General features: G+C 32.9%; 4 protein-coding genes and 1 long non-coding RNA gene across 6 annotated transcripts in view; 3 read left to right on the top strand and 2 right to left on the bottom strand.

Moving 5' to 3' along the window:
• Positions 1 to 808: 808 nt before the first annotated feature.
• Positions 809 to 4,010, bottom strand: LOC138179629 (BTB/POZ domain-containing adapter for CUL3-mediated RhoA degradation protein 3). 2 transcript variants are annotated; one of them, XM_069112612.1, is made up of 5 exons: positions 3,848 to 4,010; positions 3,307 to 3,619; positions 3,028 to 3,226; positions 2,732 to 2,882; positions 809 to 949 (listed from the first exon to the last, which is right to left on the bottom strand). In XM_069112612.1, exons 1-5 carry the CDS (start codon positions 4,008 to 4,010, stop codon positions 942 to 944), a joined length of 834 nt encoding a protein of 277 aa, XP_068968713.1. In that variant the 3' UTR covers positions 809 to 941. The 2 variants fall into 2 exon arrangements, with proteins under 2 accessions (XP_068968713.1, XP_068968712.1); XM_069112611.1 differs by lacking the exon at positions 809 to 949 and having other exon boundaries at positions 1,627 to 2,882.
• A 374-nt stretch (positions 4,011 to 4,384) lies between these two features.
• Positions 4,385 to 6,452, top strand: IFT20 (intraflagellar transport 20). Its single transcript, XM_069112615.1, has 3 exons — positions 4,385 to 4,519; positions 5,166 to 5,320; positions 5,512 to 6,452. The coding sequence occupies exons 1-3, from the start codon at positions 4,396 to 4,398 to the stop codon at positions 5,623 to 5,625; spliced, it is 393 nt and encodes a 130-aa protein (XP_068968716.1). The 5' UTR covers positions 4,385 to 4,395; the 3' UTR covers positions 5,626 to 6,452.
• Positions 6,453 to 6,567: 115 nt separating this feature from the next.
• On the bottom strand, positions 6,568 to 10,867 carry LOC138179618 (protein phosphatase 1G). The gene is made up of 6 exons (XM_069112587.1): positions 10,622 to 10,867; positions 9,729 to 10,008; positions 8,799 to 9,567; positions 8,564 to 8,720; positions 8,014 to 8,469; positions 6,568 to 7,931 (listed from the first exon to the last, which is right to left on the bottom strand). The coding sequence occupies exons 1-6, from the start codon at positions 10,730 to 10,732 to the stop codon at positions 7,689 to 7,691; spliced, it is 2,016 nt and encodes a 671-aa protein (XP_068968688.1). The 5' UTR covers positions 10,733 to 10,867; the 3' UTR covers positions 6,568 to 7,688.
• Positions 10,868 to 10,990: 123 nt separating this feature from the next.
• Positions 10,991 to 13,509, top strand: LOC138179634 (uncharacterized). Its single transcript, XR_011173091.1, has 3 exons — positions 10,991 to 11,205; positions 11,773 to 11,804; positions 11,890 to 13,509. It is a non-coding gene; the product is annotated as an uncharacterized LOC138179634 (long non-coding RNA).
• A 1,668-nt stretch (positions 13,510 to 15,177) lies between these two features.
• The window catches only part of Hs3st-A (Heparan sulfate 3-O sulfotransferase-A), a 150,959-nt gene continuing 146,688 nt past the window's right edge, over positions 15,178 to 19,448 (top strand). The window contains exon 1 of the mRNA XM_069112603.1: positions 15,178 to 15,625. The gene's annotated coding sequence lies outside the window, so the exon portion shown is untranslated. The remainder of the gene's footprint in view (positions 15,626 to 19,448) is intronic.

Here is a 19,448-nt window from a genome sequence, read left to right on the forward strand (position 1 = left end):
TTCTGATTTTCACATGTATAGCATTCCATTAACATAATGTTAAATATTATCATCTTTTCTATAACTAACATATTTTCATTTATTCACATACAGTTGGCCTACAAAAATCTTTTCAAGTGCATCTAATAAAAGTGTAATTTTCATTTAAACAAAATACATATATCATTATATAATAACATACTTTGATTTGGCACTAATTTAGTAATGAAATTTTGTAGCATTTAATGGTATGTGCGAAGACTTCCATAGTTAATTGTATATAGAATATATATATATATATATATATATATATATATATATATATATATATATATATATATATAAGAGGATGCACGAATAATTTATTGAAACATGAATATTATTATACTTAATGTCATATAAACTTAAACCTATAAAAAAGTTATAGTTTAATCTATTTTTCACAAAATATTATCAAATATAATATCATTTCTAGTCTTTTGTAACAATAATAGTATTTACATGTGCATGTACTTATACTAGGGGTATTTATACATCTAGTAGATAGAATTTAATATTGTTCCTTTTATAATGTTACTATTTAATATTTTACTGTTAATACATTTTGGCAAGTTTGCAAACTCATCTGTGAAATTGTGTATATATTCTCAATATGTAAATTTAAAAGTATAAGTAAATGTGAACCCTAGACAAGGAGTGCGAATAAGAAAGTATTTTCTTATTTGAGCGGTATTTAGATAAATTTTTAAATTCCAAATAAATTGAATTATATAACTATGTATATGCTTATGTATGTTGAAAATTTTAATAGGTAATCAATTCACCCGGATACAAGACACACACAAAGCTTTTTATATATTTTAACTAATAAACGGTGCTGGTTTATACAATGTAACTAAATTAAGAATTTCGCAGATTTAATAAGTGGACCATGGCTACCCTATGTATTTTGATGGGACGTACTAGTTTCCTGAAAGAAAAGATAAATAATCAGTACAATTTTTAATTTATTTTTAAAAATAATTAATTCTATTCATTTTATATATGAGAATATGTAATTTGAAGAAATGTTATAGCTCGTGTCTGTTTTACCTGCCAAAGGAGGCCATTAAATGTGCTCTACTGTGAGGTTGAAAAATTCAAGCAGCAATAATGTTTTGATTAATATAATATATATTGCATTTACCTTAATTTACATGTTACATAATTTTATTAACTATAGAGATTTATAATAAATACGAAATATGAACCACATTCGCTAGCTATAATACCGGTATTTTTCTTACATAAAATTATAGGAACTTAAACTGTTTTTTGTTGCAAAATTTTGTTATATTTATATTACTGTAATATATTAGATATATCGTCTTGTATTCGGGAGAATAAAGTGAGATTTCGATCCACGAATTTAATAATTCAAGGATTAATGAATGATTTTTATATACTTTCCTACAGCAAAGTAATTGTAGGTACGAGATAGGAATACATATGGTCCCTTCATTAAATATAGGAGTTTGCACCATGTTAAAAAGAATATGTGATATTAATTTGCAGTATTCATTGAATCATAATACATTTGTTTTTATAAGTGAAAGCGTGTAAGCAAAGTAAAAGCATTAATATGAGAAAAATGTACCACATTTTGGAATGATATATAAAAATTAACACAAAGCTTACGTGCTTATAAAAGTCTTTGTCTTGTTCATAGTGAAGGACCAACATTTGTAACTCTAAGATCGAAGAACCAATTATAATTTGAATTCATTTTTAAACTATACCAGGCTAATTTATATACTCCATTAAAATTATTTTACTGGCAGTGTTCACTCCGCACCATCCTTTAAGCAGTTTAGTAGAACTTAAGTTGAAAAATGCAAGTACATATAAGCACATCTTTTATTTTATTAATTTATTGACACATAGAATTTTGTTCTGTAAAAAAAAAAATATAAACATGTCGAGTTTATAGCTATGATAATAATAATAATCATCATCATCATCATAATATAATTGTAATAACCATAATAGTAATAATATAATTATATAGTAATAATAATACTTATAACAGGTAACAATGCAATCCTATGTTGTGCAACTTTATTATATAATTTAGTACTCTAAATAACTGCTTAAAAGTTGTTATAGAGTATAAGAGTAAATAATTCCACTGATCACAGAATGGCAACTTCGACTTATTCTTGTTTCACTTCTAACATGAATATTTGGCACATAAACAGTACTCGTATTTATGTTCTTTTAAAAATTTATGATCTGAAAATAAGAAATACGAAAACGTATTCATATCACATTTTCACATATTTCTACATCTTACGATATAATAAAAGTATAAATAAATCTAAGACGAATTTGTCATTCTGTTCTATAAATGATCCCAGATATGTGAAATAATTAGGATGTATAAATATCGATTATAAGAAAGTGTAAGACTGTAAACTTAGTGGTACAACTAATAATCAAGTCTAACCATATTGATCGTTCAATTTTGTACGAGGGAATACATACATATATATATAAGTGTACATGCATAGATGTCTATATATGTATGCATGTATATATAAAATTTTGCTTAGTTTCCGTTTTCACACATCTTACTTCGAATTGGCTCGCGTTTTAAGAGCGAGGACTCGAACAACGTTAAGGGTCGCTGGATTAGGAGGGGCAAAGGGGGTAAGGTTGGGTCAGTTGGTGTTTTGTTTGTTGGAGCGAAGGCGAGCCAAGCCTGAACGCTCACCCTCTTCTTCATCTGACGTACAAGGTGGTGCACCACTGACTGCACCGCGCGATGACGTTGCTTGCATTAACTCTTGGTCAGGACCATTTCGATGTTCATATAACAAAATATTTAATGTTTCTTCATAAATTCTGGCCTCTGGAAACTCAACCTATGTATTATAAATTAAATATTTATTGTTTCTTCTACATTGAAGTATGGCATGTTACTTTACATTACATATCATATTACATATTATATTCATAATCGCATAGGATATATACAATTAAATCTATTACATATACATTTGAGATTACCTTTGTGTGTTTTTTGTCAGTTGTATAGACAATTGAGTGGCAACAAACTTCTGCAACTTTGCGACCATGACCATAAAATGTCCAACAGCAAATTTCACTGGAGCCAATTACATCTTTAATAAATAGTACTCTACGACCAAATCTAAGGGACATTTTGTCGAATAATTCTATGTTTTTTAAGAGATTGTCATCTGATGTACTGTAAAGACAAGGCTTTTTATATTTATTCATTCTTTGTTTCATTGCATACTGCAATTTCTAGGAAGCAGGTATTATCACCTTGTATATGAATATTTGTTATTGTGCCTATTAACAAGCAACTTTACTACTGGTTTAGTAGTACTGCTAATTAATAATTGTTCTTCTTTTTGAGAAGTAATAAGTGGAATTCTACAAATAGGTTCTGCTTCTCTCTCCTTTCGAAGAAGTGCTTGTTCACAAGATTTAGCTAATTCGCTAATGCAATAATATTTTGCTTCTGCAAGTAATTCTGCCATTTCTTTAGTGCTTTCTGGTAATGGAACTGAACCGTCCCTTAAAAAATTCAAGATTGTTCCAAAATGTTTCCCGCACCTGTCTATTAATATCCACCCTGTAAATTATATTTATAGGTTTTAAGTAAATGAAAGACAATGACTGCATTTCTAAAAAAAAAAAGGTGTATGAGATTTTTATATATGAAAATATGATTCCATATTAGAAGATTTCAAATATGAATTTTTATTAAGTCGAGGAATTTCAATTGATATTGCAAAAGAATAAAATGTGCAGAGTATAATTCATTATCATATTAAATTTTAACAATATTGTAAAATGTCACCTTCGGGATCTGTAAGAATTTCCATGCGGCCACTGAACATAGCACGTAACATAGTGTCATGTTTTTGGAGTGTCCCTAAAGTAGTGTAATGTAGAGAACCGCCGATATTGAGCTTAACATATTCTGAAGGATATTTAATTCCTGCTTTGTGGTTTCCGGACATAACGGATGATAATGATAATATATCAGACCGTCAAGTATCAACGTTAATAAATAAATTGATGAAAAAATATATCGATTTCTAAATATTAAATGTAAAATATATAACAGAGAAAGAACAAAGCGTTGCGTCTCTTGAGTGTCAACGCATCGATAAACGGTAACCAGCACAAAGATGTTTTATGTGGCATTTATTAGTCTCATCTTATATATTAAAATCTTATTAAATAAAACACGATTCACTACTCTTTCGTGTCTTACGACTCGGCAAAAAATATACCCTATCGTATTCCCATTTTGGCGAGTGACTAGTACGAAGAAACGAAGACTAGTTCTGGATACGCGCAGGCGCAGCTACCGAAGAGTCGATCGTTTGTTTATTTAAGAAAATGGCTGACCCTTTAGCAAAGTATGGAATTTATATTGATGATTTAAGCAAAATTCGTGTATTAGAACCAGAAGTTGCAAATCAGACGAATAAGCTTAAAGAAGAATGTCAAAATTTTGTTTCGAGTGAGTTTTACCGAAATTATCACAATTCATGCAAAGTAATGTGTATACACGTACACTTTTGACATACACGATTTAAACAAACAAGATTTTTTACAAGGTTTTTCAGTTAACTTACCGCGTTATTTCTTATTTTTTGTACATCCAGCGATTGTTAAATATACTCTCTGTGCAAAACAAATGCTCGTACTACATGTTTCCCTATAGTAATTACTGCCATCTGTATTACCGCCTTTGGATGCTTCTGATCAGTATTTTAAATGCACCGCTACTATAATAATTTGAAATTTGATGTATATCATTAGATATTAAATTAAGTCATATATATATACATATAGAAGTTGTTTATTTTTTCATTGTTATCATAGAAATATGTATCCATTATTGTATAAGCAATTCGTTTTCAAAGCTTATCTTACTGAATATAATTATAATAATTTATGTTTAAACTTAATAATATATAATACTAAAAATAATTAAATTATATGTATGATACATATATTTAGAATAATATGTTCGGAATTTTTATATAAAATATATCTTTTGTACCTATAATTGTACCACAAAACAATTTGTAATATGATTTTTTAAATACTTATTTTATACATGTGCTCTCTTTTTTGACTCGATACTGTTCTTTATTCCTCAGAAATTACCGAATTTCAAATGAATTCCGATGAATTTATACAAATAATAGATCAGTTGGCAAATGAGGTGGAAAAAGAGAAGATGAAAACTATTGGAACTCGGAATTTACTCCGTTCTGTTGCGAAAGAAAGGGATGCTCAAAAACAACAAATTCAGGTCATTTAAAAATTAAAATAGTTTATTGTATAACAATTATTTATCGAAAATAATCAACTTCTAAAATAAAATAAACGTTAACTTTATATATGAGTATGTAAAATTCATGAAGTTGACGAATGTAAATGTATATTCAATAAATTTTAATTTATTAAGCAATTTAGAAACAACATTTATATATTAAATTACAGGCACAGATTATAGAAAAATCTATGGAACTTGAGAGACTTCGTATACAACACGATTCCCTAAAAAAGATCGAAATGGAACAGTTAGAAACTATTGAACAATTAACGGTGAATTAAAGAGTTGAATTTGTAATTAGAATTGATACACCGAATTCAATTAAGTACATTATGAACGTATGTCTGTACTTTTTTGCGTTAAAAGTTGATCAAAATAAGGAGAATAAATAAAAACTATTAAACATAATTAGAGTGACATATATTATGAAACAAGATATTTATACATAAGTTCATGACGAAGTTTGCAGTTAAGACGGTGTCGGGGTTTAAACCCTTCTTAATAAGACGGCATCAAATATACACACATATTCTGAAGGTTCCCAACCCCTGAATCAGAAAGGCACATCAGTTCTGAATCATTCTACATACTGTCTCTAATATTCATATACTACTAATCATTTTGATAATGGTATTATTTGTTGTTTTCCGTAAAAATTATGATTGCTTTTTCGTTATAATTGTAAACAATGCTGTTATATAATTACTGCCTATTAATAGCCGCAATTATATGTGAGCAGTTGCAAAAGATGAATAACAATACAAAACTTGAAGCAATCTTAAAGACATCGCAGGTGATCAATTTATATTAATTATTCATCTAACATCTATATTATTTTATCGAATATAAACTTTGTATGTTTTGTGAATAGACAATCGTTGTCCGTATTGTATGTTCACGTTATGGTGAAATAGTGATATAATGAAACCATGGTTGTAAGATAAAAGAAATTTATGAAGTTGGGTTTCTATTTTAAAGTTTAGTTGTTAAAAATGTTTCTTACTTATGTATTGTAACTACACAGAAAAAGAATTTAATTAATCATATAAGATGAAAAACGCTTGTAAGCACATAATGTAGATACAATAATTGGCATTAAAATAAAGTATGTATTTCTTAAAAAGATATAAATAATTTAAATATTTTTTTCATCCTCACTTTTTACATGTTCCTTATGATAAATTAGTTTGTTTCCGATACATATCTTATTAATTTTCAAAGTGTTTGTATGTTTAAATTTAATCTATAATTTTATTGTTTCTTTTAGAAATATTATTTTCATGTTGTCACAAACTTACAGAATGTATGACACTGTCAGATATTTAAAAAATATGTTAAACAGTTTAAGTAGATAGTATTCCATAACATAACTATTATTCTTTTAACAATATTTTTAGTACAAGATCACAAATTAGCAATGCGTAATACGCAATTGGCGTTATTATGCAATACAGTTTACACATTTTAAGACTACTCGCACACCCATCCATTCAACCACTATACCCAGGGATTCAAAAATAAACTTTATTTCGTAAAAATAAGAAATGGTATCACGTTAAATTACAAATATAAATCCTATAGTCTAAATTTATAAATATGTACAATTACATATCTACTATGGATGTTATCTAAAAACTCAAAGAGTATATTTCGTATTTCATGTTAATGGAGCAAATGAGATGATGTATAATTGAATTCTGATCAATAAGGATATAAAACAGTTAAGATACACAAAATATTGAATCCTTAAAAAAATTTTTAACTTGAGAAATTTATTGTTAATCTAATCATTATGGTACCTTATATTATTTGTAAAATCTTACAAGGCTTTGACTTAGTAAATGATTTTAAAGTGATTTTATCTATACTTATCATCTACCTTATCATTACCATAGAAAGTACTTATAAAGTGAAATATTTATTATTTTGTTAATTGTACAGAATTATGTTTGTATAACTGTCTTATATATTTTGTACATGACATTATCAAAATTTTAGACCGTATAGTACACTGTCCAGTAATAACAGATGTAGTGAAACAGTTTTGAAAATCAATTATTTTTAATTTAAATGAAAAAGAACACTGTCTATTTGTATCAGATTAAGCACTAAAGTGTCGAAATATTAGCAGTAAAGTATCATCCTCATATGCTCCAATTGATCAGTCTGCCACCAATAGCCAGTACTAACATACTTTACATGATATTTGAAGTAACTGGTATCGATCACCATTGAGTATCTGCTCAAAATTCACAGTTTTATAGAATTACATAATTTTACATAAATTCACATTCACTCATCTGTTTCCAGAGATTGTAACAGTTCATAGCATTTAACACATTTCTCACATAGTTGCTTCGGTCTTAATACGTTTACAAGAATTCATCGTATCTTCCTGCACAATACAATCATTATTTTCTTCTGTAGGTTTAGATGGCGATAGCGATCTTTTAGCAGTACATACTTCAGCAACAGTGCTATTCGTTACAGCATCAGTCGACGACTTAAATCGCACTATTACAGCCGTCATATTATCGCATCCTGTACCATCTCCACAAGTATCAGGTGCTAGACAGTGGTCAAATAACTACAATGAAACATTATTTATTAATAAATAATATACATTTTGAGCGATGATAAGGAAAGAAGTGATCAAGTATATTTTGTACCTCTTCACATATTTTTGACAATTTTTCGTAATTTTGTGTCAAACGAGTACGAATAAATTGTACAACATCTTGACTCGACATAAAATTCCAGATACCATCACATGCAAGCACCATAAACTCATCTTTTTCTGGTTCAATTGTGATATGCCTCACATCAGGAAGTGCAGAGATCATTTGCTCTTGTGGTGATAAGTTTACATTTTGTTTATAAGCATGGTCCCCAAGTGCCCTTGATAAATTAAGGCCACCATTTACTCTACCATCAGCTGTCACTTTTCCACCAGCTTTTACTATACGTTCCATTTCCGGTTCATCTTCAGGTTTGTGATCTAGACTAAGCTCTATAGCCTGACCATCTCTGCATAATACACAACGGGAATCTCCAGCATTTGCTACATATAATTCATTCCCTTTTAAAACTGCAACTACTGCTGTGCATCCACTATCATATCCTGGCTGTATAAATTAATAATTCGTGCTTATTTTAACATAATTATATATATATTATAGCGCAAATAGTGGGATATATTTCATAAAAAAGTCATCATACCTCTTCTGTATCCATCATAAGACTTTCACTGTCATCATCATCGTCATCGTCATCGTCGATATTAGCATCTCCATCCTCATCTTCGTCTTCGTCTTCGTCTTCGTCTTCCTCGCTTTCATCTTCGTCAATATCTTCTATATCATCTTCATCGCTAAAACTGTATAATAGGAGTGTAATGGAAAAAATATATGGATAATTTTATATCATATTATGTTTATCCATTTAAGTTGTTTACCTTTCTGGGACACCATCAAATGTTTCATCATTTTCATCGTCATCATCATCCTCAGAATCTTCGTTGTCTTTCTTTAAAAGAGTATGATATAAAGTGATAGGTTGAATTCTTCTTCTACCAGTACTAGTTATACGTTCTTGCTGTCCTGCATCTCCATTCTCTACTGGAGTACATGAACTGCTTGATACATTATCACCCCCACCCTTACTGCTATCAGCATCTTCAATTCGCTTTGATTCTGCACCATTTAATTCTACTTCATTTGCATTTAATTCTTCCGTACATGTAATTTTATCAGGACTTGTAACTTTTTTGTTTACATCTTCGGAGCTATCAGGCATATCTGCACTTTTTGTTGCCTCCACATCTGCTGTTGATCCTACTGGTGCAGAGACATGTGCATTTCCATTACTTGTAGTTGAATCAAGAACTTGTTCAGCTTCATTGTTTCCAGGACATTCAGATTCATTTCTCTTCGTTATATTAGATAAAGTCGACCCACATGGTTGGCTGGAACTACTCACGTCGGTTTCATTTGTATTCCAAGATGACGAGGATGATGAACATCCAGCGCCAGATGATGAAGAGCTTGCTTTTTCTTTACCTCTTCGACCACGTAAATAAGGGCTCGCAGAACATACTCTTTTACTGCATTTTTCATTTTTTAGATTTTTTACATTAGGATTCAATTCGGATTGATATTTTGCCATTACTTCTTCCAATGGCATTGTTGCCTCCATACATAGATTATTAACATTTTCTTCTTCATCTATGTGCAATGTAATGTATGAAGACAACTTTATTAAACACATTTTTGTACAAAGAAATAAGTGGAACAAACTAATAATTATGAAATATAATAATTATTGGCTTAACTTATGAAAATGTAATTTATATAAAAATATAGTTTAAATACAAAAAGAAACGTACCAGATTCATTTAACTCATCTTTTTTCTTATCTGAGGTAGATGTCCCTGCAAGTTCTTTAAGGATACTAACTACTTCAGGTTTTTCAAGTGTGGCATCAAAGCCCAGAAAGGCATCAAGTAAAGCTTGCCTAATGTCTCCTTTCTTGTACGCATCAGTTTGTTTAATAAAATCTGGTAAATTACGTGCACAGTATGTCGCTACTTCATGACCACCATGACCATCATATACAGCAAATAATGAAACATTTTCATCAAAATCTATGCAACAGTTATGTGCATCCTATAAACAAATAATTATATTTTTTATCCAAATGTACATTTTATATATATACTAATTGGAAATTTTTTAAAAAGATTCATGTGAGTTATCATATGTACATATAAAATTTATATTTTAATTAATAAATAAGGTTACTACTAGAAAGTTATTCTAACATGGACAACAAATATTATCCTGGGCACAATGAGTTTAACAATGATATTATTTACCTATTTCTAAATTCTAAAACAGATTGTACTGTTATTGATATTTATATTAAAAATAATAACAAGTTAATTAGATTAATCTGAAACACGTGAAGCGTTCATAGGCTGTGAAAACTTTCATTTCGGAAGTGGCTTCGAACCATGACAATGAATATTCTTAATTTTGCAACAGTACTGTTTTGTTCACAAGCGAAACGCCGAAGCACTCTTGTTACTATCAACGCAGTATTTGTCGTTCTCGAATCGAATAGACTGAATTTCGCGCTTCGACACATAGATGGATTACGTTTGCGATAGATCAGGATGAATGTCGTAATACTCTGGTGAAACGGTGAACCGGCAAACCGTTCTCTGACCGAAACGAAACTGGGTAACGGTGCACTGGCCGCTCGAGGGTTTTAGCTTACCTCTTGACTAATTCGCCAGCCTTGCATGGAACTCGCGCCGAATGCGACATTCTTGCCTGCTTCGTCGCTCGATACTTTTTTCGTAATCGGTTCTGACAGGTATGCACCCATTTTCGTCTAAACCGGCGATATTTCTGTCGATTTTCTGTCGTCCGTGTAAATATCACAATATTCTGGTGAAATTACTATTCACAAGCGCGGCGCACAGTCGTTAACTAGCCTCCATGACCGGTTTGGGTTTCTGTTTTCACTGCGCTGCTAGCTCCACCTAGTCCGCCACTTTTCTTACATGCGCACTTCATTTTCGCGCCAAACTTTCGACGATTTTTGCTCGTTACAGAATGCTATTCGATCTTCTTTCGTAAAAGTGTATCTTTTTCAACATGATAAAGTATTTTTTCCAGTTTTTTTAATATAATGGATTGCGCTTGTATGTAATTTATCATTTATTTCATTCGGAAATAATTCGTATATTCGTTAAAAAGATTAAATATATACGGATTGCAAATATAATTTGTTCATTAAATAATGATGAAGGTAGATCGCGAAGACATTGCACGATCGGACTTGAACCACGTATGCAGGTATGGGTTTAGCGTGTATGTTTCACATGCGTGTAATGTGTGTAAGTATAGGTATGTACATTATACATTCCCACATTATAAAGTAAATAAACAGATAAATCTAATAGAACAGTGAAGTACGTGGAATTATTTGTTTTACAGATTTTATATAATTGCATATTTTCAATGTACATTTTTGAGCTTGTATATTGTAACAAAATTAAGGTTAAAGAGTATGTTTTGCACATTCTATCAATTTAAGATCTACATATAGTGGATAATCGTTTTTATCTGTTTTATCTATTATATTCCTAATAAGATACACGCGTATGCATTGTATATCACTGAAAGTAGCGATTATGTTTAAGTACCTTGCAACTACATATTATGAATGCAAATGATAATGATTCGCATTCGCCGCTATTGCATACGATCTAGAATAACCTCGTTTCCGGATACTCAGATACTTGCTTTCCTCTTTAGTAAATCTGTCACGTTCTGCCCGTTTTGTATACCTGTTCTTCCAAATTTTTAAGTTCATTCTTTTCCGCTAGAAAGCAATGTATGACACAAATAATTTTTTTTTAGCTTAAAGAATTTTGAAATGATTGTTTTATAATGTAAGTACTTCACAAGTTGTTCTCAATTTTCTATTAATAAAAGTCATCGAAATCGCACAAAGATACATAATCCTCTTGTTTTCAGGCTGATTCTATGGTTATCGACACACGTAAAAAGAAAAAGAACACCTAAAAAGATGGGTGAAGCATCCAATTGATTGCATACGAGTGCGAAGAAACGAGATTAGTGAGTGAATGTAGGGTAGGAAGAAGAGTGGAAATGCTATATCATCGTTCAAGTTGGATGTATCAAAATCGGTATTCATCACAATTAAAGATTTCTATTATCCTAAAATTCATCGATTCCATCGGTTTAGAATTGAAAATTAGGGTACGGAAAGAAGAAAGATGCGAAAAGTTATGAAAGAGAAACGAGATCAGTAAATGAATGAAAAGGATGGAGAGAAGATGTTACGTCATTATTGAAAGTGCCGATGTACCGAAAGCTCTGTCTACTTTAATGATAACACGATGTGTAGCGTACAGATGCCGTACGATCCGGGGAATGGTGCAGCCGGTCGTAGAGGTCGGGGTGGTTAGCGAGGATGGGTTTATGTGTTGCGTGATGGTCGCCGTTTATCGATTCGCGGCGCGCCGGGCCGTGAGGAATGAAGTCGCGGCTAGCTTCTATGTCGTGCTGTACATTGTACACTCCTCTATATGTATATCTGTTTCACCTAAACGCACCTACGCAAATAAGGCGCCAGCAGCGAAAGTAGCAGCGCCACGCAATCTCGCGTTACTCGAAATCGTCTGGTATCTCTGATGTCTGTCACGGCTCTCAAACCATCATTGAGTTCTGATTTCTAACTTCCCTTGATCGTTGAAAACAACAGAGGAATGTTTAAAATTCATGTAATTTGTAAGAACACGTTCTGATATACCTGTTCAATGCGAAGATCTATAATTTTCTATCTTTTGTAGATGTTAAAGATTCTTAGGATTTTAGGGAATTGAAGATCTTTATAGATTCGTAGATTACATCTTCTTATCAAAATTATGAATTTTTGGTACATCTTTATTTATAACGAATAAAAAATGTATATACTTCGCTTTAGACATTAACTTTAATGTTTATGAATGATATTATTAATATGAGCGATGAATTATATTTTGCTTACAAGAAAACAAAATTATGAGAAAAATGATGTTTGAAAGCGATAGTTACAGTTCTTTTCGTACGTGTTGCACAAAGAACGAAAGAGAATGAATAATACGTAATTACAAACATTGTCTATTAATGAAAAAGATCGCGTGCACGGGAAGTCAATTACCTCAGAGTACAAACGTGATACATTCAATGAATAGTTGCAAAACTGAATGGAACTTACCGGAATATGACGTATTTTAATTTAATCGAAATATTATGCGTAGTTTTGCATAAAACGTACGTTCTTACCTGGAGGATTCGATACAGAAAAGAATTCATTTCATTGTATCCCGCTTTAAATTCATCTGAATTTTATGTATGTATGTAATACATCCTCACCCAAGCGATTCGACTCAAGAGCGCGATTAAAAACACAAGATATAAAAAAAAAAAAAAAATAAAATGGTTATACTTTATTAGAATACTATCATTTACACGACTTATTCTCCTGAACAGTAACGCTACAAAAATGTTATTTTTCTACTTTTACTGGTAAAAAATTTTGTATTTTTATAACACACAATCATAATGATCAGGATCGTTGTTAAAATATAGTTATATACGTAGATGAAAATTTTCTAGTTTTCAAGATTATTCCTGAATGATCTATCGAAACGAACCGTAAATCAATTACTAATTGAATGCACAGATCAAATCTCCTTTTTCCTCGAAGCCACATGCATTTCATGTCCTATTTGATAATAATCACGTATGCTGCAGGGAATCTGGGTCCGTACATATACATGTACGAACATTGTAGGAATGCATACCAAACCAAGCACTACCGTATCTACATAACAAATGTGGAAACACATGATTGCACTGCACAATCGAAAAAGATCAGTTGATCATTCCGGAAAATATATCTTATACCGTAAAAATAAAGCGCTTTTTGAATGTTCTTTCTTAACGCTCCGAAATTTTTAATTCGTATTTCCCTTTATCGAACGAAATGGATTTATATCAGTAATAAATGTACAATTTGTACTTATATTTAAAGATTTCCCATCACTCATCCTCTCATGATTTATTTATCAAACCGTTTACGCATGGATTCAAATTTGAATATGTAAAGATTGCAGGTGTTGTGTGGTAAGCAATTATTCTACGATTGTGCGCGATGAGTTAATCATATCATCAATGACTCAGAGTAGTCGCTGGAGAATCAGGAATATATATATGAATATATATATATATATCGTGAAATTGACCGTATAAATTGTGCATTCACGGGTTAATCTAAAGTTCCACATTCCAATCTACGTGTAACGCGATCAAATGCATTGTACCGTCACGAAAGAATCTATTCTGGTTTCAAGGAGTCAGTAAATAAGAAAAACGATGATCAGAACGAATAAACTAGAGAGAATCAAACGATACAATTAAGCCTCATCTTTCAATTTTCTGTGCTCTTACGCTCTTAAACGTAATAAACGTATCACATGAACGACTCGAAATGGGAACTCGTATCAAGTATCTCAATATTTGCTTAGTTTTTACTATTTTAACATCAGTATAAAACAAAACGAATCACATCTAATTTTAACTTTAGTAAGTTTTTAAATAAATAATTTAATCTATAATTGTATTTCGGCCATTACTTTATATATTTCAGCAATATTCGCGTATCTTGTAATTGCAATTTGTCTTTATGCAATTTCATGTTTTTGTGAATATAAGCAGAGAAATAGGAATATACGTAAATAATGATTTATTTCACCCATCAAATATTGTAACGAATACTTAGAAATTTCTATGGTTTCGTATATTATATGAATTCTCAGGACACTTCTACATTTTTAGATTCTCATTTAGTTATCAAAAATCGACTAAAACGTCTAGATACGATGGTGTATTTATAAAATGGCAAACAGTTTACCGATGCTACGCGATGAATACCCGTCGATTAGGTTGCATAGAAGCGTTGATCGCGACAGAAGAAAATGGAAAGCGATGAACACGGAACGCGGACGAACCGGCTCGAGAGACTGGACTTCTGTCCAAGTTCGAGTTATAATTAAGTCTGGTCTTTAAATTTTCCGCGCTCCTGCGATTCGTGTACACGAATCGCGGGAAGAGTATAGGGGTAGCTGGATGGCGTCTGGTGCGATGGAGGGGAGGTAAAGTAGGGGAAGAAGTAGCGAGGGTTTACGGTGGAGCAGATAGGTGTCGCGTAGCCGTGGAGGGGATGACGGGTGCGTGCGAGCGCACGAGCCCGCCAGTTCTTCGGTGAGGCTCGAAGAGGTCAGGTCGATTCTTGTCACTACTCCGCTCGAGGAAAACGCGACTCGTTTTGACACACGTACACACAGGTGCACAGCACGGTTCTTGTCCTTCGACTTGGTTGGTGTCGGTGCTCTCGGTAAAACGCGGTCGAGACGTGTCAACGTTGTTCTCGTTGCGTCGTCGCATGTTCGTGCTGATACGTCGTGTGCAAGGGCGAGTCGTTCTCTCGTGATCTTTGGCCGTTGTTGTTGTGGCTGGGCTGTTTCTCCGGGGCCAAATGCGAACAGGTAGAAGATACATTCATCGATGAAAGAGGAACGAGAGCAGAGGTTATGACGACTGTCATCGAGTGGATTATCGCCACTGCCGTTACAGTTTTGGAGAGATAAGCAACCACTGTGTGCGTCCGCGGCCTAGTGACCTGACCTTGAGTCGGCCCGACCAGGTGTGTATGTTAAATGCTTATATGTATATACGTATAGTCATGTAAGTGTAGATTCGCGAAGAAAACGACAAGCGTTATTCGGAGCCAGCTGTGCATCGTTGCTTCTCTCCGTTTCCCCGATGCGTTGGCGTGTGCAACCTCGAGAGACGCGAATAGAGATAGAAAAGAGAGACACAATTCGGGATATAGTTCGCACTATTACCGCAACACACACACTCGACCGCTTAACGTCGTATACACGTCGCGTCGTACACACGTCGTGTACAACTCCGGTTGCTTTGTTTGGATAAGAGGATTCTGGGCTGAGTGTTTGCCGGTTTGCATCGTTTCCCTCGATGTTTCTCTTGTGTACATGTCTCGCAATCGGGTATAACGTTGTCCTTCGATGTGACAGCTTTCGGGGCATGTATCGTGTTACGCAGGGACACGCCAAGCCTAAATCGTTTTTCTTGCCGACATTTTGCAGTTAATTCCTACGAGGTCGCAAAAACGATGATTGCGTATCGTTCGTAGATGTCTTCGATGGTTCTACGTGTCTGTCTTGTTTACATCGCCTTTTTTTGTTCCTCGCCGTTTCTTGACGGTAAACGTGATTGATCGCTGTTAGTGCTGCTTTTTGATTCGTCGGTAAAATATAAGTTCGCAGTTTTTTTAATCTGAGTCATTTCTTGGTTAAAATCTCCTTCGGGTAGAGAATAAAAAATTTTGTAGGTTAATGTTAGTTAGGTGGATTTTAAGGTTAAATCAGTTAAGTAAGGATAATATGTACAAGTGCAAGAACGTAATTAATTCCTAAGAAAATAAATCGAATCGTCCTTGTTAGTTAATAGGTCAATTAAAGTTCTTTTAACAGGATATTCTACTATTTCTTAATATATTATATACAAAATCGTATTTTGGAACTCTTATAATTAACCAAGTTAATTTTCTTAATATTTCGAACGATAGACGGAATGTATTTTTTTAGAACGATGAACATGTTCAGAGTGATTTATCGTTAGAAACGTACGATTTAATTGACGAAATCGAAAATCTCACCTCACTGAAGGAAATGTGCGTAACGAACCCTAAACCGGTATCCTAGATCAAAGATATTTTTTCGTCATGGACGAATCACGGTCGTCGATTAACGTTTCTCACGCATAGTGTGCTAATTTATTTGAAATATGTCAGTTCGTGCCTGTTGCTGTTGGTCCTTTGCTTGGAAATAAGTTTTTTTTACAAATAAATATTTTCTATTGTTATGTGTTTATGGTACATCTATGGTAACTGAGAAGTTAAAATAGAACGAATGACGTAAGCGGGGGAAGTGAAGATTTTTAACAAAATATACATTGTATTTGCTAATTTTGATACTTACGTCGTTTGTTACTGCGATGTAACTATATCCTTTTAAAAGGAAACTTTTACTTCGCTTACTCTTCACCATTGTTGAGAGAAATAGAAATTTTTATCAAATAAACCAGTCAATAATAGTAAAATATGGAAATGTTTATTTTTTTCTTATATACAGTGTCAAGTTTAATTTAGACTCTAGGATAGGTTCGAATGTATCACAGCGAGACCGAAGTGAGTCGGTTTAAAAAGCAATCTATACTACTGCGATTCTGCCCTTCGTGAAAGATGTTCTCAAAGAATGCAATATCCGGTACATGCTACAAACTTATGTCAACCCAGAGTTCTAGTAGGAAAGGATATCTTCAAACTTATGTCGCGTGTGTGAGTTCTCAAATATAGAATAAATATTTTGTCGAAGTATCAGGATAAATTGGACGCGCAATATACCAAGCTCTGTGGTTTTTTTTTATTATACGTATCGAATCGAGGTATTAAGTTAATTTTAGAAAAACTATTTTCTTCCGTGATAAATTCTATAGAATGATCGACGAGACAATATAAAATTTGTCTTAGCCGAAGGAGCTTGCTGCAATTGTATCGAGTTTGAATTAATTAATTTAAGTTTCAATTAATAGAAAGGAGTAGAGAAATTTATTTATAGAGAAGCTTCTCTATAGAAAATTCTCCTGCGTTCTGTATCTTATATTTACGTTTCGCGCAATTCCATTTTAATCGAATTCACCTTTAAATGTCGAATCTTGCGATTATTTTAGATTATTTTATAGAGAGTTAGGCACAAATTATCGCGGTTCTCTGGTAACTGCATGATTTCCATTCACCATGTTGAATAAAATGTTATTTTATTCGAGATTGTCGGCTCAATGGAAAAAGGTGTGGGTAGAAAAACAAACGTTGAAATTCACTTTGTTACCACGTCGGTTGTAATTAGAACGCAAGCCGTCGACTTTTCTTCTAGTTCCTTTGTTTTCAACCCGTACGTAAGAAACCTGAGCAAAGTCGTTGAACTCGAAAAGCTGATGAGCTCGAGAAAGCGCAAGAAAATTCCTCGTCGTGCACGATTTCTTAAAAGTTTCCGGTCTCTGGTATTCTTAGGGCTCGTTGTTGTTCCGTTACGCTATAGAAATTCCCAAGAAAGGTTAACCGATGTTGGTTAACGACGAAGACGATCGTTCTTTGGAGCTACGCCAAAAATTTTATACGTTTCGTTTCTTCTAAAACTTGTTGAATCCAGCCGTTCGACGTAATTATCTAGAATTGAATTAAACGACCACAGCTTTATCTAAATATGTAAATAACGATATTAATCCAGTCTATCGAAAAGTTCCTTCTTCTCTACGTATCATTATATTACTTTCAGTCAATCCGAATTCCAAGAAAAATGTATTTTACGCGAAAAGGATTGGCGAAAGATGCGTCTGTTTTTCAAGCGTGAAAACACGACACGATTGTTGCGGGTAATATCGCACGGATCGTGTTCGTGTGTTTCACACGGGCATCAACAAGGTAGAATCTGATTAGCGTACGTCGTTAAATCGACGAAAATCGGAGGTAGCGTTGTAAGAAAGGTAATTTCGAACCTGTGACTATCGCGCGTTCGCGAATCGCGGTTTTTTCACGGTTTTTTCACATTACAATTGCACGTAATCGGATTATCGATCCGATTACGAGACCGAGAACTGTAATTAGCATTACGTTCACATTTTATATACATGTTCGTACATTAAGCGGTAAATTTTACTTATCGCGATGCTACACCGCGTTTCGTGTAAACTTCGCATGTACCTTCGCCACCATAATTAGAGCATGATAACATTGATAGCAAGGGCTTCGCGTAATTAATTTTCTACCGGTTTTCATTAATTCTTTCCTCGTCGGATCCGTAGAATTTTAACCTTCTCTCAAATAGGCGTGTACGTCGATTCTATATATCGATCTCTGTCGTTCTTTTCTTACTTGTACTTCTGTTTTTCATATTGTTTTCGGCAGATAATAAAAATAACGCGATAAATCAGAACTTATTCGTATGGATAACAAAAGAGAAACGTAGGTTTGCGATAGCAATACGTACTGTTAGCTTGTTCGCAAGAGAGCGCAAGTGAAAGAGGTCTGTCTATGGTCAGACGCGCGTTGCTTTCGTCACAAATATCGTAGAAACAAATTTTATTACACGTATTTCCCAATTCTTCCATTGCGCTGTTAACGCGTGATAAAATTTGCATGTCCAGATGAAGTACTGGCAAAACTTATCCGAATTTTATCGAAATTATAATCCTCGGGATCGTTTCTTTTCTTTTTTTTTTAAGTTTGTGTTGCATGTTGTGTGCTCGTGCGATGTAAAACTCGTAATTGTGCAGGCAATTGACGCCAGAAGCTTCGCCAGATTATACCTTTGACCCGTACCTGTGTTATTTTTATTTTTTCTTTCCTTTTTTGCTTTTCGTTGGCGAGATCGCGAGATCTTCAC

The sequence above is a fragment of the Bombus flavifrons genome, chromosome 5, assembly GCF_040668555.2.
Source record: "Bombus flavifrons isolate JBK064 chromosome 5, iyBomFlav1_principal, whole genome shotgun sequence".
Lineage (NCBI taxonomy): Eukaryota > Metazoa > Arthropoda > Insecta > Hymenoptera > Apidae > Bombus > Bombus flavifrons.

Coding starts and splice junctions, on each gene's coding strand:
- LOC138179629 (XM_069112611.1), bottom strand. CDS start 4,010: ATGTCCGGAAACCACAAAGCAGGAATTAAATATCCTTCAGAATATGTT. Junction 3,227..3,306: donor AACAAATATTCATATACAAG/GTGATAATACCT, acceptor TTGTCTTTACAG/TACATCAGATGACAATCTCT. Junction 2,883..3,027: donor CTGACAAAAAACACACAAAG/GTAATCTCAAAT, acceptor TATAATACATAG/GTTGAGTTTCCAGAGGCCAG.
- IFT20 (XM_069112615.1), top strand. CDS start 4,396: ATGGCTGACCCTTTAGCAAAGTATGGAATTTATATTGATGATTTAAGC. Junction 4,520..5,165: donor ATGTCAAAATTTTGTTTCGA/GTGAGTTTTACC, acceptor TTTATTCCTCAG/AAATTACCGAATTTCAAATG. Junction 5,321..5,511: donor CTCAAAAACAACAAATTCAG/GTCATTTAAAAA, acceptor ATTAAATTACAG/GCACAGATTATAGAAAAATC.
- LOC138179618 (XM_069112587.1), bottom strand. CDS start 10,732: ATGGGTGCATACCTGTCAGAACCGATTACGAAAAAAGTATCGAGCGAC. Junction 10,009..10,621: donor GCTGGCGAATTAGTCAAGAG/GTAAGCTAAAAC, acceptor ATTTGTTTATAG/GATGCACATAACTGTTGCAT. Junction 8,721..8,798: donor TTTGATGGTGTCCCAGAAAG/GTAAACAACTTA, acceptor CCTATTATACAG/TTTTAGCGATGAAGATGATA.